This window comes from Saimiri boliviensis, chromosome 3 (assembly GCF_048565385.1).
Source record: "Saimiri boliviensis isolate mSaiBol1 chromosome 3, mSaiBol1.pri, whole genome shotgun sequence".
Taxonomy (NCBI): domain Eukaryota; kingdom Metazoa; phylum Chordata; class Mammalia; order Primates; family Cebidae; genus Saimiri; species Saimiri boliviensis.
Window position 1 is genome coordinate 166,021,996 of NC_133451.1, and position 22,058 is coordinate 166,044,053.

Below are 22,058 nucleotides of genomic sequence, written 5' to 3' on the forward strand. Positions count from 1 at the left end.
TCCCAATTATTTTGGAGAACCAATACTCAACCTGTATTGTGTCAAGGACACCAAGAGTACAAAATACTTTAAGGATTTGATGAAAGCTGAAGAGAGGTCAGTAAAATGAGAACTGAAAAACATGTACATGGGATTCAGCAAAATAAAATGTTATCTGTAACACTGTCAAAAGGGCAATTTTCTAACAGGATTCTATTACTAGCCTATGTCCATCACTGATAGAGATCTTAAACGGCTCCTCATTACTTCTAAAATACAGTTCAAACATATTTGCCCAATCTACATTAATTATACCTTGTCTACCTGTTCAGCTACTTTCCCATTATTTTCTTTTATGAAACCTACCACTATATTTTCTTAGACTTATGTGCTCAAACATATTCATTCATATTCTCTCTCATTCGATGTTTATTTGGTTCTTACTGTACGCCAGGAACTGTCCTAGGTCCTGGGATATGTAAGTAAATAAGAGATACTTTCATTTCCTTATCTCCCTGGTGAACTCCTAATTCAAAGTTGAATCTGAAGAATTAGTTTCTCCTCTGAGAAGTACAGGCAAAGGTAGAGACTTCCTCAGAACAAACAATACGTCTCTAACTCCACTGTGTAGTCTACTTTGTTTTCTTTTCCACTTGACTGAAAGGTCCTTGAGGGCAGGGATCTTGTTCACTTTTGTATTCTGCTTCTAGACAGTATATGATAAATGTTTATAGAATATAAAAATAAACAGTGCCATAACACAAATGGGTGCATTAATTATCAAAACCAAAAAAATGAGCATTACAATTAAATAATCTGAATCAGACACTCTTATGTATCCATGCAGAAAGCAAAATAACTTTACAATGTAAAATAACTTTTAAAAACTGAAGGGAATAAGCAAGAATTTTTTTTTTTTTTTGATACGCACATTTCAGATTTAGGAAGCATTTAGCTGTCAAGCATTTACATCAGTAAACTACAAGATATTTTATTAGCATTAACAGAACATTCCTAAATCCCAGAGGTTAGTAGTGATTGACTTTATCTTACCTCTATCAAAGGCCACAGGCTGTGCATAAACAATTGGTCTATTCAAAGTAATAAGCACAGCTTCCCTATCTGAAGAACCACTGATTTCTTCTCGGAGGGCATTTCTTAATCCAATTCTGGTTTTAAAATAGGCAACTTGATGAAAATCAGAACCAGCTTCCTCATAAACCTAAAATAAAATTAAAACTCAATAAAATAAAATATTGGAAAAGTTTCAATATAAAAACTAAACACTATTGGCCAGGCACAGTGGCTCACGCCTGTAATCCCAGCACTTTGGGAGGCAGAGGCTGGTGGATCACGATGTCAAGAGATGGAGACCATCCTGGTCAACATGGTGAAACCCTGTCTCTACTAAAATACAAAAAATTAGCTGGGTGTGGTGGTACGCGCCTGTAGTCCCAGCTACTCAGGAGGCTGAAGCAGGAGAACTGCTTGAACCCGGGAGGCAGAGGTTGCAGTGAGCTAAGACTGCACCACTGCACTTCAGCCTGGTGCCTGGCAACAGAGCGAGACTCTGTCTCAAAAAAAACAAAAAACAAAAACCCCACTATTAATGGTATTGTTCACCAAAAAAAAAAAAAATACTACATTTTTCTCAATTCCAGCTGTTAATGATTTATTCCTTATACTCAGTACCAAAGACATTTGAAATTAATATACAAAATAGCCATGCAAGAGGTAAACATGAAGTCACAAATAAACTTTATATAAAAGTTAGCATAAGGTTCATATTCTAAATGGCAATGTATTAAATACTTCAAAATAACTAGAACCTCTAAAAATGTTTCCATTTGAAAAAATTACTTTTTTACTAGGGATGACAAGAAATATTTGTTCATTTTTCCCCCTCATATCTTTAATGCAGCAATTCAGTTTTAAAACTGTGATTGGCATTCTTACCAAAGAGGGAAAAAAGATTAAAATCTACATAATAATTTTTGGTAAAATAAAAACAAAAAATCTTAAATAAGCTGTCAAAGTTCATTTTTATAAAACAGAGAATCTAACTGCTGTTTTTTAACTTTATATATTAACATTATTATAGGCAGAACTTGCTAATATTCTACAGGAAAGGTATACACTTAACATTTAAAGAACTCATTAATGTTAGTACAAGACTCCAAAATAAAAAATGTTTAGCAAAATAAAAAAATTAAAAGCAAATGATTATGAAGATACTGGATTAAATTTCATGTGACTGCATCTGCACTAAACTGTAACAATATGCTGCTACAATACTCAATGAAATGCCAAGGTAAAATTGTAAAGCCCTTCTTAAATGAGTTTTCATTTAATTTATAATGAGAAACTTTAGGAACTTAAACTAAATATTTTTGTAAATACTAACACATAAAGTAGTTAAAATTGATGTGCAAAATTTAAAAGGCATAGTTCTAACATCAACGTATTCTGTACTTACCTGATGTTTGACAATTTGTCCTAATGCCAGATTTAAATCCACTTGGCATTTGCCAAATAGTTTCAGATAGCTGCTACTTCCTGGTGAAGCTTTGGTTTGAAGTCGGTTAGAAAGTTCCAGTTCAATCAATCCAGTTTCAAATCTTACAGCTCTCATTGATGGAGTAGTGGCCGTTACTTGAATACCCTAGCAGAGTGTATGTTAGGAAAAAAAAAGAATTTTAAATCAACAACGTATACCTACTCAAATGCAGTCTTTCAGTATTTGATAAATAGTTGTGTTTTAAACCATGAACAGGCATACATTGGAGATATTGTGGGTTTGGTTCCAGACCACTGCAATAAAGTGGGTCACATAAACTTTTTGATTTCCCAGTGCATATAAAAAGTTAAATTATACTGCAGTCCATTAAATGTGTAATACCATTATGTCCAAAAAAACGTTGTATATACCTTAATTTAAAAAATACTTTATTGCTAAAAAATGACAACTATCATCTGAGCTTTTAGTGGGTTGTAATCTTTTTGCTAGTGGAGGGTCTTGCCTTGACGTTGATGGCTGCTGACTGATCACGGTAGTAGTGTTGAAGGCTGGGGTGACTGTGGCAGTTTCTTCAAATAAGACAACAATGAAGTTTGTGTCATTGATTGACTCGTACCTTTCATGAAAGACTTCTCTACAGCATGTGATGCTGTTTGATAGCATTTTACCACAGCAGAACCTCTTCCAAAGTTAGAACAATCCTTTCCAAACCCTGCCACTGCTTCATCAACTAAGTTTATAGAACATTCTAAACCCTCTGTCATTTCAACAAGGTTTATCACATCTTCACCATGAGTAGATTCTACCTGAAAGTAAAATTTCTTTGCTCATCCATAAGAAGCAACTCTTCATCCATTCAAGTTTTATCATAAGATTGCAGCAATTCAGTCCCATCTTCAGGCTCCACATTTAATTCTAGTTCTCTTGCTATTTCTACCCTATCTGCATTTACTTCCTCCACTGAAGTTTTGAGTCCCTCAAAGTCAGCCATGAGAATTAGACCAACTTCTTCCAAAATCCTAGTAATGTTGATATTTTGACCTCTCATTAATGAAAATGTTCTCCCTTCCAGTAGGTTTTCAATTTACTTTGCCCAGATCCATCTGAGGAATCACTTATCTATGACAGCTGTAGCCTTATAAAATGTATTTCTTAAATCATAAGACTTGAAATTTGAAATTACTCAATTCATGGGCTGCAGAAGTAATGCGTTAGGCATAAAAACATTAATTTCCTTGTAAATCTTCACCAGAGCTCTTAGGTGATCAGGTGCATTGTCAGTTAGCAGTAATATTTTAAAAGGAATTGTTTTTTTCTGAGCAGTAGCCCCATAATGGGCTTAAAATATAAGGTGAACCATGATGTAAACAGATGTGCTGTCATCTAGACTGTCGTCCCACTGACAGAGCACAGACAGAGATTTAGCATAATTCTTAAGGGCCCTAGAATTTTCAGAATGGTAAATGAGCACTGGCTTCCACTTAAAGTTACCAGCTACATTTTTCCCTAAAAAGAGATAGCCTGCCATTTGAAACCAGGCATTGACTTCCCTCTAGCTATGAAAGTCCTAGCTAGCATCTTCTTCCCATAGAAGGTCACATGGAAAAATCTGTCGTTTAGTGTAACCACCTTCATCAATTTTTCTAGCTTGATCTTCAGTTTGCACTTTTATGTTATGAAGACAGGTTATTTCCCTAAACATTATGAACCAATTTCTGCTAGCTTCCAAGTTTTCTTCTGTAGCTTTCTCACCTCTCCCAACCTTCACAGAATTGAAGAAAATTAGGGCCTTGCTCTGGATTAGGCTTTAGCTTAGGGGAATGCTGTGGCTGGTCTATCCAGACTATTCATTCAAACTTGCTCCTTATCTGCAATAAAGCGCTTGGCATTTCTACTACCATTCCTGTGTTCACTGGGGTAACATTTTAATTTTGTTTAAGAACTTTACCTTTACATTCACAACTTGGCTAACTGGCACAACAGACCTAGCTTTCAGTCTGTCTTGGCTGTTGACATACCTTCCAGCTTTTGACTGAAAGTGAGAGAGGTACAACAACATTTAATGATTTAGTTTGCTGTCCTATATTGGTGCAGTTCCTGGTGCCCCGAAACAATTACCATACCAAAATCAAAGATTTTTGATCACAGATCATTATAACAGAAATACAGTAATAATAAAAAAGTGAAATATTACAAATTACTATAATATGACACAGAGAAAGTGAGTATATGCTATCGGAAAAATGGCACCTTTGATTTGTAAAAAACACTCAATACATGTGCAACACAAAGTGAAGTGCAATAAAACAAGGTATGCTGTATAGGATATGTCTAATGAACTGACAGAAGTGGCAACATTAATTTTTCATGTTAGTAGCAATGTTTTAGCCATTATGTTTGATTTTGATATTTTGTATTTAAAATTTAGTGTTCAATGGATTGAATACATTAATTATAATTAAGTAACTAGGTAGTAAGAATGATTTACTATTTTTATGAACCCTGGTATCTTAACTGTTAGAAATATTAAATTTTCTATTAAAATAATAGAGTCTTTGTTTTGTTTTTTAAGACAGGTCTCACTTTGTCACCCAGGCTGGAGTGGCACAACCACAGCTCACTGTAGCCTTGAACTTCCAGACTTAAGCAATCCTTCTACCTTAGCCTCTGAAGTAGCTGAGACTACAGGGATGTGCCACCTACCTAGCTAGTCATTTTTTAAAAATTTTTTGTAGAGACAAGGTCTTGCTATGTTGCCAGGGCTGGTCTCGAACTTCTGGGCTCAAGCAATCCTTCTACCTCAGCCTTCTAGAAGTAATATAATTGGAAAAGTGAATAAAATATTTCTTGCAGAGTAAATTATAACAGTATTAATTGAAGAAAAACAAAATGTTCATCAGAAGGGAGTAGCTGAATAAGTTGTTACAAGTGTACAATATACATAGATGTTCAGGAAGATAAAACTGATCTAAATATTCTACTATGGAAAGGTATTCAATGATTTGTTAAATGCATAAATATATGCATATATAAAAATACTAATAGGAAAAAAGTTCTAAAGCATACTCAAATAATTATTGTTAAAGCTTTTACTCTGAGTGGATGGGAGTTATACATCATTTTTATTTTCTGTTTGGTAATTAATGTCACAAAAATTTTCTATAACAAGCATGTATTAACTGATTAGAAAACATTTTATAGAAGTATCATTATTATTTATGTTACCTTGAACTGCAAGTTTAGAGAATAGAGGAGAATTTTAGGCTTATCTCCATCTGCTGTTCCATCATGTTCATTCCAGAGAGGAATAGGCTGCTCTCCACCTAAATAAAAGAAGGGTTTGGGACAATTTTTTTAAAAAAGAAAAAAATAACTATTTTGTGTATTTAAAAAAATCCTCACAAAAATAGGTATTTTATTTTTACTGACCACTGACACAGAGATGTTTAGCTAAGTTACATTTCGGTGAGGCAGATATATGAAAGACACGGATAATTCTGCATATGTAGACATTTATTAACATTTTATATTTAATTAAAACACTGTATATATTATTGAACCAAAACACATGTTTATATATCTCAGAAAACACATTTGAAGGCAAAAAGTAAACTGGACCAATTTCTTCAACCAATAGTGTGACTTTTGTTGCAGGGGCCCTGGTCATGAAGTTCCTTAACTTCATGACATTAACACAACATTTCTTTTTTTTTTTTTTTTTTTTTGCCTGGGCAATGTGGCATAAAGAAAATAATGTTCTGATATCTCAATATCTTACTTTTATTTCCACTTCTCTTTCCATTGATTTGAAAACATTCTGCATGCCTATCTTTCAAATATTCTATCTGACAATGATTAATCTTTTTGTACATATGTTCATCATCCCAGGGAGTCTGTATAGGTAGGACGGAATTTTTTTCCCTATTAGGGACCACAGATGTTATCAAAAGAACTAAGAACCAAATAGATAAAAAGCAGATTTGCTTTGTTTTAAAAGAGAAATTAATCTTTTTTGGGCATTTGAAATTTAGGGGTCAAAATCTATTCAGTTAGTACTATGATAAAAATATATTTTAGTTTTCTACTAGAACAGAAAATACGAAGAAAATAGAAAGAGGCAGCAGTCCACAGAAGGTACATCCAAGATAAGAACGAGAAAAGATGGACAAGGACATAACTTGGCCCACTCAAAGGGAATTTTATACATAAAGATGAATGAATACACCAGAAAGAGAAAGAAAGAATGATATGGATGAAGAGATGGGAAGTAAAGGATTAAGGATTTGTGGACTGGTTATACCACAACATACTAATTAACGTATTTTTGGGCCAGGCATGGTGGCTCACACCTGTAATCCCAACACTGTGGGAGGCCAAGGCAGGTGGATGACATAAGGTCAGGAGTTCGAGACCAGCCTGGCCAACATGGAGAAAACTCATCTCTACTAAAAACAAAAAATTTGCTGGGTGTGGTGGGGACCTGTAATCCCAGCTACTCGGGAGGCTGAGACAGGAGAACTGCTTGAACTCAGGTGTCAGAGGTGGCAGTGAGCCAAGATGGCACCAAAACACTCCTGCCTAGATGACAGAGAGACTGACTCAAAAACAAAACAAAACAAAAAACCACGTATTTGTATTTTGAAAGAATAGACTGTATGTGTCTTTGTACACTTAGTACCTGCCTGCATGCTTGCATCTTTCCTCTCTGAGCTATCCTTCTCTAAAATATATAGCACACAGACTACATTTTCTTTTCTTCAACTTATAATTAAGTATTTCTCTCAGCCTCCTAACTAAAATCTACAATCATCCCTTACCTAAGCCTCATCACTGATAACCCTACCTACGGCCATATACATATATGTATGTATTCGTGTGTATATAATATTACCCCCTCCACCCAACTATCAACTACCCCTTCCCACCCCTGCTGTCTCGATCTTCCATCTACCACCCAGCAGTTTCCATTGTCTTACATTTTGCTTTTCATTTCCCTGATTTTATAATTTCATTTACATATGACTTTTTGTTGCCATATCATTTGGAAATCTCACATTCATTCATTCCTTTGATCCAGTAGTAGATGGTGTTTAGTTTACTTTTCAGTGCTATTCCCAAAACATTAAACTACTATTGTCTCTGCTTTTTATTGTTTGACTTCTAAACCACAGCCCTCTTACACATCTCTGTTCCTTAAGCTCACTTTTCTTAAATGACTTTATCCACTCACTTATGTTCTGTTCTTATTCATTTTTTACTCTTAACTAAGTAGATATGTGTAAATTCTAATACCTAATATTTAAGTGCTTACTGAGTGCCAAGTGCTCTTCTAAGTCCTTTAACACATTTTGTTTATTCATACTCTTTCTGATACACCCTCATCAGCATTTGGTCCTTCCTTCCTATCTGATGTTTGCCAAGAAATACACATCTTCGTTATATTATCTACATAGCTATTTCCCTAATCAGAGAATTCTTAAAGGGAAGGGCCATATATATGCAGATCCTAACAAGCAGTACCTTAGCAAACCCTCAGTGTTTTCCTGAACACAATTATAAAGCATCTGTGTTGCTTGGCGTTCCAACTCTTCATCTTCTGTCATTTCTCCAACACACAAAACAATTACTGCAAGTCTTTATAATTTTCCTTATACTCCCACAACTCTCATCTCATTCTCAACAAATAAATGTGTCTTTCGGTCCCAGTTTCTTGCTATTTTGTTTCATCAAACTGTCCCTCTCTTTTGAAATGCCATCAATCACCAAAAAGTGGATTCATTCAGTTCAAATCATTCCCATGCCTCAATAAGTCTACCCATGAAGTGTTCTCTTTCTCTTATATTTGTACTGCTTAACTTCTTCATTCATCAAAAATTCATTTAAATGTTTCTATTATTATATGTTCAAATACCTAATGTTCCTAACAGAAGTAAAAATTCTGTGTGATAATTTTTACTCACTTATCTTTGTAAGTTGCTCATCACTTACTTGGGGGTCATATGTTTTTAAAGTTGTGATAACTATGGAATGGATTATAGAATCTTATTTTATGTTTTTTAAGATACAGTGACAATTTCTACTCTGAAATAAGGAATGACTTACATTCTAGACAGAAAAATATTACATAAAACAATGTCTACATTTTGAGGACTTGTTAGAATACTGCCACTAAAAATTGTTTATGACTATGTATATCTTGACACTTTCTAACAGGATGCGTGAAGTTAAGCTAGGAGAGTTCTTAGTTTCTCCTGGCTCTATAGGCAAGACCACAGTTCAGGTTATTTATTTATTTATTTATTTGAGATGAAGTCTCACTCTGTCTGTTGTCCAGGCTGGAGTGCAGTGGTGCAATCTTGGCTCACTGCAACTTCTGCCTCCCACATTCAAGCAATTCTCCTGCCTCAGCCTCCTGAGTAGCTGGGATTACAGGTGCACCATCATGCCTGGCTAATTTTTTGTATTTTTAGTAGAGATGGGGTTTCACTATGTTGGTCAGGCTGGTCTTGAATTCCTGACCTCGTGATCTGCCCATCTCAGTCTCCCAAAGTGCTGGGATTCCAGTAGTGAGCCACCATGCCCAGCCGGTTCAGGTTACCTAGGAGTCATCATGAGATACAACAAACAATAGGTAATCAAGTAAGAACTACATGATTCTGATTTTGAAAGCTGGCTGTCTTATCTAATTGTTCAACTAAATAATAAATAGTATTTTCTCTAATAAGAATCAAAAAATGAAGAAAATATGAATCTACTATTATCTATCTATCTATCTATCTATCTATCTATCATCTATCGACTATCCTTCAGCAGTGTTTTGTAGTTTTCCTTGAAACAGTCCTTCACTTCCATTGTTAGCTGTATTCCTAGGTATTTTATTCTCTTTGAAGCAACTGTGAATGGGAGTTCATTCATGATTTGGCTCTCTTCTTGCCTGCTGTTGGTATATAGGAATGCTAGCAATTTTTGCACATTGCACAATTTTGCTGAGCTGCTTATCAGCTTAAGAAGCTTTTGAGCTGAGATGATGGGGTTTTCTACATATAGAATCATGTCATCTGCAAACAAAGATAATTTGACTTCATCTCTGCCTATTTGTATATACTTTATTTCTTTCTCTTGCCAGACTGCCCAGGCCAGAACTTCTAATACTATGTTGAACAGGAGTGGTGAGAGAGCAGGCATCCTTATCTTCTGCCATTTTTCAAGGGGAACGCTTCCAGCTTTTGCCCATTCAGTGATATTGGCTGTGAGTTTGTCATATATATCTCTTACTATTTTGAGGTATGTACCTTTAATATCTAGTTTATTGAGAGTTTTTAACATGAAGGGATGTTAAGTTTTAGCAAAGGCCTTTTCTGCATCTATTGAGATAATCATGTGGTTTTTGTCTTTAGTTCTGTTTATGTGATGAACCATATTTATTGATTTGAACTAACCTTGCATCCCGGGGATGAAGCCTATTTGATTGTGGTGGATAAGCTTTTTGATGTGCTTCTGGATTCAGTTTGCCAGTATTTTGTCAAGGACTTTTGCATCAATGTTCATCAGGGATTTTGGCCTGAAGTTTTCTTTTCTTGTATCTCTGTCAGGTTTAGGTATCAGGATGATACTGGCTTCATAAAGTGAGTTACAGAGGAGTCCCTCCTTTTCGTTTTTTTTTTTTAATAGTTGCAACAGAAATGGTATGAGCTCTTCTTTGTACCTCTGTCCGGGTATGAAATTGTAGGTTGGAAATGTTTTTCTTTAAGGATGTTGAATATTGACCCCCAATGTTTTCTGACTTGTAGGATTTCCACTGAGAGGTCTGCTATTAGGCTGATATGTTTCTCATTGTAAGTGACCTGGCCTTTCTCTCTGGCTGCCCTTAACTTTTTTTCTTTCATTTCGACCTTGGAGAATCTGATGATTATGTATCTTGGGGTTGACCTTCTGACGGAGTGTCTTGCTGAGTTTTCTGCAGTTCCTGAATTTGAATTTTGGCCTATCTTGCCCAGATGGGGAAGTTCTCCTGGATAATATCCCAAAGTATGTTTTCCAACTTGGTTCCATCTTCCCTGTCTCTTTCAGGTACCCAAATCAGTCATAGGTTTGGTCTTTTTACATAAAAGGTTTTGTTTGTTCCTTTTCATTCTTTTGTCTCTATTCTTGTCTGCCTGTCTTATTTCAGAAAGATAGTCTTCAAGCTCTGAGATTCTTTCCTCCACTTGGGTCTGTTGTGCTGATGACATTTGTGACTGCATTGTGAAATTCTCCTGTTGTGTTTTTCAACTCCATCAGGTCAGTTATGTTCTTCTCTAAACTGGCTATTGTGCTTATCCACTCCTGTATGTTTTGTCATGATTCTTAGCTTCTTTCCATTGGGTTAGAATATGCACCTTTAGCTCAGTGAAGTTTTTTATTACCCACCTTCTGAAGCCTACTTCTGTCAGTTCAGCCATCTCAGCCCAAGCCCAGTCCTGTGCCCTTGCTGGAGAGGTGTTGCAGTCATCTAGAAGAGAACAGGCACTCTGGCTTTTTGAGTTTTCAGCATTTTGGGATTGATTTTTTTCTCATCTTTGTAGGCTTATCTACCTTCAGTTGTTAAGGATGCTGACCTCTGAAAGGGGGTTTTGTGGGGCTTTTTGGTTGATGATGATGTTGTTTTCTGTTTTTCTTTTAACAGTGGGGCCACTCTTCTGTAGGGCTGCTGGAGTTTGCCGGGGGTCCACTCCAAACCCTAATGTTCTCAGCTCCTTCTGTACCTGGAGGTATCAGTGAAGGCTGTGAAACAACAAAGATGGCAGCCTGTTCCTTCCTCTGGGGCCTTTGCCCCAGAGAGGCACTGAGCTAATGCTAGACCAAACACTCCTACAAGAGGTGTCTGGAGACCTCTGTTGGGAGGTCCATCCAGTCGGGCAGAACAGGGTCAAGGACCTGCTTAAATAAGCAGTCTGGCTGTCCCCTGGAAGATCAGGAGTGCTGCCCTGGGAAAAACTCCCCTCATCCAAACCAGTGGGACTCTGCAGAGCCAGCAGGCTGAAAAGGCTAAGTCAGCTGAACTGCAGAGATGGCAGCTGCCCTGCCCTCCAGGGGCTCTGTCCCCTGGAGAGATCAGAGTTCTTTGAGTTAGGCCTGTATAACCCTGGCTGGAGTTGCAGAAATTCCTGCAGGGAGGCCCTGCCCAGTGAGGAGGGATGGACCAGAGCCCCAATTAAAGAACCAATCTGACCACAATCTGGCATAGCAGCTGTGTTGTGGGGAACTCCTCCCAGTCAGGACTGCCCAGAATCCCTGGAGCAGGCAGGCTAGAACTGCTGCCTCCAACTGGAGAGATGGCGGCTCTCCCTCCCCCTGGGAACTTAGTCTGTCTCAGGCAGTCTCCAGCCTTCTGCTGCTGGCCAGCTGGAAGTCCAGGCCAGTGGTTCTTAACTTGTGAGTTGCCTTGGGAATGGGGCCTGTAAAATGACACTACTTGGCTACCTGGATTCAGCCTCCTTCCCAGGAGAATTCGTAGATACATTTCCTGCCTTGCTGGAATTCCCAGGGCTGAAGTATGCAAAACTCCTGTGTCTCTGTGTGGCAAACGGCTACTTCACTGAGACTTGCACAACTCTGTGCTTCCAACCAAAGGCCTGGTGGTGTGGACTCATGGGGGGAATCACATGATCCTTGGACTGCAAAGATTTGTGGGAAAAGCCTGGTTTCCTGGGAGGGGTCACACAATCACTCACAGCCTCCCTTGCCTGGTGGTGGGGGCTCCCTGGCTATTTGCTGCCCCTCCATGGGTGGAGCGGTCTGCCTAATCCGTACCAATGCAAGTCATTCCCAATTCAAGAAACTGAATACATCAGTTGAAAGTGCAGAATTAACTCACCATTTTCATTCTTCCATTCTTCTGTGAGAGTCGTGGACCACAGCCTTCTAATCAGCCATCTTGGTCCACCCTCTTACTTTTGTGTCAATCAAGTTTTATTTCATATTACAGCATAAATATGTAAGTTTAAGTGCATCATATCCAGTATACTTGACTAAGCTATTAACTTGCTTAAGCTATTTTGAAACTATAGTTAGCCTGATATTTTTTTGAAAAGTATTAGCATGACTTAACAAAAACTAAGTTTAAGAAGTGTTATTAAAGAGTTCATTTCCTAAGGGAGACTATACTAAGTAAAAAACATCAGGCATTTTCTTTGGATTAGCCTTTGGGGTATTAGTTTCTTTAGGCTTCTTTCCTACCCTTAAGTTAGATACCACAATTTTCCTGTGTTTGGGTACATCTCCTGATTCCCATGATTTACTGAAGTACATTCTCAGAGGTACCAAGAGATCCTCCATTAGTTCTTTCAGATAACTTGGATGTGTCTCATTTGGACCTGTAAATTTATATACAAGTTGGTTGGACAGGCTTATTATTTCTCTAGTTAGTCTCATAAAATGGCAAATATCTCATCAATTTCCATTTTCTTTTTTCTTTTTTTTTTTTTGAGACGGAGTTTCGCTCTTGTTACCCAGGCTGGAGTGCAATGGCGCGATCTCGGCTCACCGCAACCTCCGCCTCCTGGGTTCAGGCAATTCTCCTGCCTCAGCCTCCTCAGTAGCTGGGATTATAGGCACGTGCCACCATGCCCAGCTGGGATTACAGGCACACACCACCATGTCCAGCTAATTTTTTGTATTTTTAGTAGAGATGGGGTTTCATCATGTTGACCAGGTTGGTCTCGATCTCTCGACCTTGTGATCCACCCGCCCCGGCCTCCCAAAGTGCTGGGATTACAGGCTTGAGCCACCGCGCCTGGCCATCAATTTCCATTTTCTTAATATTCTTGCTTTTTTGTTAATTCTTTTCATTTGGTTAAAAGCAGATTCTTTTTCAATTTTCACTTACCTAAGTTGAGTAAAATCTTCATGTTATATTACCTAACAGTATACTTGCTTAACATACTATTTTCTTCTGATAGTCTAAATGTACTTTCACTTTTTCATATTCTCTTAAATCATTTTGCTAAACAAATAAATGTTTTAACATATCTGAAATATCTTAGATTTTTACATTGTTTAGCATACGTTCACTTTGTATACTGTAATATTAATACTCTAAATATCTAGAGCTTTGTGAAGATTCACATCTGTCTAATTTTTCTTATAGTCAAATTGTTTTAAAAAAGAAAATAATGGCTTAGTGTCTATTCAATTGATAATCCATCTCTAATGATAAAACTGTTGATGAATGAGCATACCTTAAAGGACTATTTATTTTGTGTTTGTCTATCACTACCCTGAATACCTTTTATCTAGTTTCAGAAAGAAAAGTTTAAAATTTCAAAGCAAAAGCTCAACCACTCACAAAACATAATGCACAATAATTTTAGTTTACGAAACCATCAGACACTATTATGTTAGTCACATTAATTCCACAGGTTTTTTTTTTTTTAATGTCTTTATCACTTAAATATATATCTTGCCCAATTCTAAGAAGGTAACTTCCTTATATGCTTCTAAGATGGTTGTACATACTCAGAAATAGGTCTCTTCTGTTTACTTGATCAGTCAGTGCTCACTTACATCTTTCTGAAACCCAAGCATTCCTAAAAGTCCTTCATGGACAAATAAGGTAATTAATTTTTCCAAAAAAGTATTTTCCTAACAAACTTGATGACTGTTATGAACATTAGTCTTCCTGTGTAATAGAAAACATCCCAACACTAAATGTAACATGATGGAAAATCATGAAGAAGAATACAACAAAAAATAAGAAAATAACTAAAGATTATGGGAGAGGGAGGAAGCAATACAGAGATCAGAATACTGAGAAATTAAAGCTACAAGGGTTCAAAGTATTCCCTCTCGATATTCTGTTATGTTCTTTGGCCTTGATAGAATAACAGAATACCTATGCTCTACCTGGCTCTGTGGTCCGGTAAATCCTATGTGATTTACACTTTAGCTATTTTCTCGAGGTTCATGGCTGTCACTAAAGTCAAAAAGAAATAGTTGAAGGGGCAGATCCATCTGATTCTCTAAGAGTGAATAGCAAGTCTTCATGGTTACAAATATTAATTTTCAATCCTCTTTCTCCATCTTATTCTCCATAGACCTTGAGATATACTTGTATATCTCCTGACTATAATCTAAAGGTTAAGAAAAGCCTTTCTCTTTAATCAAAACTACCTTAAGAGAGGCTTACCAACTGACAGGCTGATACTAGGAACTCTACAACACTTGTTTTTTACCGTAAGAAATACAAGATTAGTTCATGTAAGAGTCTATTTATTTTTTAATTATATATTTTTTTCAGTAATAAAACCATCTTGAAAATATTCTTTAGAACTCTTAAGTTTACCAGCTTTATATATTCTTAACAACATTCCTATCAGAAAAAAAATGTCATAATGTGATTTTAACCAGGTAAATAGGTCACATCAAAACTTGTGTATGCTCCCCAAGTTAAGGCTTCTTCAGTGGCAGAGGGGAATTTTACTATATATTTATCTCTTCCTTTTACTATGTATTTATCTCTTCAACCATTTTCAGAAAAACTCCACGGCTACCAATGATTTCATCTTTTAAGACTTAACTTGTAAAATTCCATAGCTCTGCTGGGCTTTTTCAGTATGATCATTAACCTCAAATGCAACCAGAACCAGCCCAGAACCAAGGAAACCTTTTTTTTCACATAGCTGCTACATAATTTAGTTCCTGCATCCAAGGCACACGGTCCTCCTTCACAGCCTTATCAAATACTGGTACATATGCTCTGCCTGCATTCTCTCTCCCTTTCCTTTCTTGCCAAACTAGACTTTATTCTTAAGATTTGTGACATGAATTCTTCTGAGAAGCCTTTTCTGATTCTTTAGATTAGTTTCTCCTATGATACAAACTCATAACACCCTGTTCTTATCATTCACAGCACTCATCAAAATTGTAATTGAATACCTGGATACATAATAAATTTGTTAAATGAATGAATTAATCCATGAGCATAAAGGAAAACTCTTTTTGATGCCAATTTATGATTGTGGCTTAAATATTCTTTTAACATAGTAACATTCATACTGAAAATACTCAGCATGAAGAATTATTATACAGAGTCAACTTTTCACCCCAATTCCTCTTAACACTTGATCTTGTGAAAAATGTACAGCAATGACTAAGCCCAACTGTAAGCTATTCTTGAGGCATAGCAAAAATATAACAAGGGTTTCTACAGACAATTTACCATACAGCCAGCATACAGCCATCATCTGGTATAGATGAAAGGCTGAAATCTTAGTAGTTAGCTAATTGTTGTTCCCAAATGAGTATGATTAATTTGGTTAATAGACATACTGTAAGCTTTTCTTTTTTGAGGGTGAAACATAAAGGAGCTTTCTAAAGTTTATGAATCTTAAATGTATATATTACACATGACAAAAATGATAAGCAAAGACTGTAGCTGGAAAAACCAGAAAAGGAATGCATAGTTTCTTAGGAGTTATTTGACAATTATATCTAAATGCTATGATCAATACTTATACCACAGACACACAGGACCTCACACAGTCAATGAGAATGAAAACCTACAACTATGCTATAAGGTACTAGATCATCTTACCAGAAACTTTTTGTATTACTTCATTAACTTCCTTCATAAACACTTTCTGTACAAATACCAAGTGGTTTAGAAGATCAGTTGTAAGATTATGTTCAAAGGAACCAACCTGCCAGACAAAATCATATTAGATTAATACTGATTATATTAGCTTTACACTTTTTTCTTACATAAATCATCCAAAACTGAAGAAAAAGATATAATTATCTATATATGATTTGAAATCAATATACTGAAGAAAAGTTACAAATATTCAAAGTTCTTAATACATTACTGGCCACTGTTATGGGCCACACCCAAAATGTTTTTCGTTCTTTAATAACAGTAGTTTAATAAGGTGTGAGATGTCAGGGGAGCAAATGAAAGTTACACATTTAACTTGTTAATTTTGAAATTAAATTTTCTCCTAGAGTAAAATTTATTTTTAATGATCACTTTTCTGGCCTTAGAATCATAGGCAAGTTAAGTAAAAATAGATTTATTTATTTATTTGTTTATTTTTTGAGACAGAGTCCTGGTCTGTTGCCCAGGCTGGAGTGCAGTGGTGCTATCTCGGCTCACTGTAACCTTTACCTCCCGGGTTCAAGCGATTCTCCTGCCTCAGCCTCTTGAGTAGCAGGGGTTACAGGCACCCACCGCTATCACCATGTTGGCCAGGCTGGTCTCAAACTCCTGGTCTCAAGTGATCCACCCGCCCTGGTCTCCTAAAGTGCTGGGATTACAGGTGTGAGCCACTGTGCCCAGCCAAAAATAGACTTACTTAATCAAATATATGTTTAATGATCATCTACTCTATGTACCATGTTACGTGCTAAGGATACAGCTATGAATAAAAATCAACAAAATTCTGGGTCTCAGGCTTACATTTGAGTGAATTAGCAAATCACCAGAGATACCCAATTAAGGTTTAATATAATTTATGCCCTGTGATTAGTACAAGGCATTAAATTTCTGGCAAGTTAGTTAATAAACTAAAATAGTTTCTGGCCAGTTAGACTAACTGGCCAGAAACTATTTTCAGGTGTGTTTATTTCAGGCCATAGTAAAATAGGCAACTCTAAGAGGAATGCAATTTTAGATTCTTTGAAATGGTTAAAATTAAATACATTTTGTACTAAATTTGGGATTGTGTTCTGCCTCATTACAAACGTATACCTTTCTAATACCTAGTATTAGCAAGGAATTATACAGTACACTGTATTAGTGTATTTTCTTTTAAATGGAACATTAACAATAGTACTGCTAAACTAGAGCCTGGGGCTTTCAGTTTTCAGAGTAGAAAGCACAAATGGAATATACTTTAAAATATTTTAAGTAAGTCTTTAACTTGTTAGATCTGAACACTATTTTTTTTTTTTTTTTGTACACTGTTTTTCACCTACAGAAATCCCACTCTTACAGAGGTTCCAGGGCAAGCAGAGCCTAAGAAGGTAAGTCAGACTTAAATATGTCCCCCACAGTTATAATATGTCTTTTTTTTTAAGTTATAATATTTCTATCAGAGACCCCAGAAAGCATTCTTACAGATGCTTCAAGTTCTTGATAACAAAATTTACAAAACAAATAGCACATTGCTTTTTCATAAGGTTGCAGCTGTTTTTGACAAACTGACAAGGTGAGCTGAGACACACAGCACACTGTGCCTGGTGGGAGACCACTGAGGTGTGGCTCCTGCATCTCTCAATTAATAGCTAGGAGACTTAAGGAAAAGTGTTTACTTCTCCGCTTCAAATTTATATCCAATTAGGAATATAATAGATGAGCTGCTTACCACAAATCAAATGAGAAATGTATCCAAATGCTTTTTAAACTTTTGACAGCTATATAGTAAAAAGTGAAAAAATTATGATGGAATTAGATATGCTACTTTCAACTTAACCTTAGTAAAGAAATTAGTCTGTAAGTCTACTTTATCTTTCAATATAACCTTTAGATTATCATTAATCATTACGTATATCTGTATGAATTATGCTACCTTGCTAAGGCTTAGTTTCCTCACTTAAAAATGAGAACAAATATTTCTACCTCATAGGATTGATTTAAGCATTGCAGAAGTCAATGTGTGTAAAGCACATAATGAATGTTAGCTGTGATTTGCTTTTTATAATCATTTAAACTATGAAAATATTGCAAAGATGGAAGTTAAATCCAATGTAAGAAATATAAACTCAAATATCACTAATACATATTTTTAAAAGCACGTTTAAATAAAACTACAGGGTAGTCAGATAACAAGAAACAAAAACAGACATACACCCATACACAGACTTGATTTGCTATAGAATTCTTCAGTGAAAACAAATGATTTTAAGACTTTACCTTAAAAGTTTGGATTACTATATATTTTGGTATATCTAAATCTTGAAGACTTTTAAATTACAAAGAGTAAGAAAATTTTAAAATAAACTTACTTCTGCCACACAACGTAGATAATTTCCCTGTAAATAGTAACCTTGTTTAGAAGGCAGTTCATCTATACTCCACACCTGATCCGAATAACTATCATGTTCTTCCATTATGTATTTTCCTGACATGGTAACAGGAGGAAGGTTAAGACTGGCAGAAGGAGGAATGGTTGACATATCTGTGGCAGAAACTTTTGAAGTAAAACGCAATCTGTGATTTGGCAGCTCAAATGTAAATCTTGTCTGTGCACCTGTAAGAAATGAGAAGTTATTGTTCATGCTAGTGTTCATTTACTCATTCATTCCTCCCCTTTTCACAAAAAGGTATCTAAGAAAAATGCATGGATATTCCCAAACTTATCTTGAAATATATGAAAGGATATTTTAAAGTTGCTTATAAAATATTGCCTAACTTTAAATATGCAAGTCAATCAGCAAGTATTATTAAGCCAGCATTATTTATTAAGACTGGCAGTGTGTTAGGCACTAGAAAAATACCTATGTTCTTTATTTCATAGACGGTAGAACAGAAAGTGCCCTTATTATAGAAGAATTGTAATGAGAAAATTAATCAAGTTAAAAAAATTTCCCAATATACAGTGCTTTATTCACAGAGAATAGTTAGTAGTTAACAATGTGTCTACTGATCCTGACTCAGTGTGGAAATAGCAAAAATTGCCAAATCAATTAAATGATACTTACTCAAATGTTAAGTATAAAGTTATACAAACATGCCTCTTTGACCTTAATAATTATTCATGGGACTATATATCAAATAATATGTTATGAATTTTAGTTTACTATTGACCTTAAACACTTAATAATCTGGCACATAACTGTTCAAACAAATATAAATATACAATCTTCACTATTATTCAGTCCATATTTCTCCAACTGTTTATGAGGGCATGAAGAGAAGCCTTATTAAAATCAAGATCTGTTACTGCCCTTTACACAGGTAATATACACACACATGCTCCTTTCAAACCAACAAAATCTACTGATATTCTTCTGTAGGTTACGAATTCTCTCCACTTAAACGTATCAAATTGCCTATTTGGCCTACATATGTAATTTATTATATATTTCTATTGCTCTCAACTGAACCAGAAATAATTCTCCTTTTTTCAAAATACTAATCAAGGATCATCTCTTATATGTGACATTCACTACATTTATTAACTGTAATGTTTTCACCTGGAATGAGTTAGCCAAAACAGAAAAATATTCACCAACTGGGGCATCTGTGAATGGCCAGATGAGTCATGACTGCCCTGATCTCTTCTTACTACTCTAACCAGGAGACTCCTTGACTATCATTTACAAGCTGCAAGGGGTGGAGATTGTCTACCACTGTTGCTACCACCACTACTATTGCTAGCACACCACCAAAACTGCAGTAATCCTAGGCCTCGGTTACTGAGTCATCCCTTATTACTAGTACAGTAATTCTTTTACTGCTTTTATCTCTTTCCTTCAATTTCAATACGAATTTTGAGTTCTTACTTCTCTGGATATTTAACAATACGTTTAACTCTAGGATCCTAAACTGCCTATCTGGCTTTTGACTTGCTGCTTCTGTTGATCCTTGTATCATGGGTGCCCTGAATAAATGGCCAAATGTGTTTAATTTATTGTCAGCCCTGGACTCTAATCTTAAGGCCTAAGACTTCTGACTCTCGTCAAATCTGGAAACTTACTTTAAAATGCTTCTGGTTCTGGTAATATAAAGGTCTAAATGTTCAGAAATACTGCTCTTAAAAAAGAGAGCCTAAAATGCTAGGGATAGTAGTACATATACAGTAGTCTCCCTTTATTTGGGGAAGATGTGTTCTAAGATCCCCAGTGGATGCCTGAAACTATGGATAGTACCAAACCCTATAAATGATATGTTTTTTCCTCTACATATATTCCTATAAAATTTAATTTATAAATTAGGCATGACAAGAGATTAACAACAATAATAACAAAATTATACTATAACAAAAGTTGTATAAATATCTTTGTAAATATGGTCTCTTTCAAAATATCTTATTGTATGTAATATTTTTGGACCACAGTTGACCACAGATAACTGAAACGTGAAGAGACAAACACAGGAATAAGCAGGGACTACTGTATACACAACTTATATAAATATGTACGTGTGTATATATTCATATATGTATATATATTTTTAAATTATGTTAACAGAATAAAGGAGAAAATATATTTTCATTTCATTAGACACAGAACAAAGTATCTGATTACATTCACCAATAATTCTTCATAGAAATTCTTAGACAGTGGGAAAATAAGTACATTTTCTTAACCTGATGGCAGAAACCTACAACAGACATCAGATTCATTCATGTAACGTTGAGTCCTTTAAGAAAATGGGACAAGGCAAGCACAATAAGGCATGAAAAAGGAATAAAAGTTGAAAAAAACCAAAAGTATCATTGTTCGCTATTTAAACGGTATGACTGTCTATAGATAAAACTCCTAAGAATCTACAACTTATTGGTAATAATAGTTTAATGTGGTTGCTGATTATCAGATTAACATAAAAGCATCAAGCACATTTGTACAGACTACCAACAATTTAGAAAAACGCAATTTTACAAAAGATAACATTTGTAATTGCTACAAAACAATATACCTAGATATCAAAATAAATAAATACATCTTGCAAAAGATGCACAAAAACCTTAAGTAGAAAAATTTTAAATTTTATACAAAAAATTAAAGAATCCAACCTTACTGAGCATGAGAAACTCCATATTGGAGAGAAGCCTTTTAAATGTAGTGAATGCGGAACAGCTTTTGGCCAGAAGAAGTACCTCATAAAACATCAGAACATTCACACTGGAGAGAAACCCTATGAATGTAACAAATGTGGAAAAGCCTTCTCTCAGCGAACATCACTTATTGTACATGTGAGAATCCATTCGGGTGATAAACCTTATGAATGCAATGTGTGTGGAAAGGCCTTCTCTCAGAGCTCATCTCTCACTGTGCATGTGAGAAGCCATACAGGTGAGAAGCCCTATGGTTGTAACGAATGTGGGAAAGCTTTCTCTCAGTTCTCAACCCTTGCTCTGCACTTGAGAATACACACAGGTAAGAAGCCTTATCAGTGCAGCAAATGTGGGAAAGCTTTCAGCCAGAAGTCACACCACATTAGACACCAGAAAATTCATACTCACTAAAAACCCTATGAATACTTTGAAAGTGGGAAAGCTTTCATTAGAAATGGGCACCTCATCATGCATCAGAAATAATCCATCTGAAGCAAAGCACCACGAATGAGGTCAACTTTAACTAAAGTTCTAAAAACTTAAGGGACACCAGAAAATTTGTACTGCAGAGAAAGACATGCATATGATAAAAAGCCTATGTCCAGCAAAGACACTTGCAGCAGCGATCATGCTGTAAGTTTAGGCACAGTTTCACGAGAAATGGGAACAGAAAATGGATGTCTGTTTTTTATTGCTACCACCACAGATCTGGAGATCTTTGCTGGTAACAAAAAAGTTGTAAATATTGGAAAGGAACAGACAAAAATAGATGACATGGTCATCTACAAATAATATTAAGACTCCTG

At 35.7% G+C, this 22,058-nt stretch overlaps 1 protein-coding gene across 10 annotated transcripts in view; it reads right to left on the reverse strand.

Moving 5' to 3' along the window:
- Positions 1–22,058, reverse strand: part of BLTP1 (bridge-like lipid transfer protein family member 1) — a 217,450-nt gene that overhangs the window by 51,114 nt on the left and 144,278 nt on the right. For all 10 annotated transcript variants that reach the window (XM_039479082.2, XM_074396938.1, XM_074396937.1 and 7 more), the window contains 5 exons: positions 18,479–18,723; positions 16,071–16,176; positions 5,723–5,820; positions 2,456–2,641; positions 1,033–1,201 (listed from right to left, as the gene is read on the reverse strand). In XM_039479082.2, the coding sequence (XP_039335016.2) occupies positions 1,033–1,201; positions 2,456–2,641; positions 5,723–5,820; positions 16,071–16,176; positions 18,479–18,723 (804 nt within the window). The remainder of the gene's footprint in view (positions 1–1,032; positions 1,202–2,455; positions 2,642–5,722; positions 5,821–16,070; positions 16,177–18,478; positions 18,724–22,058) is intronic.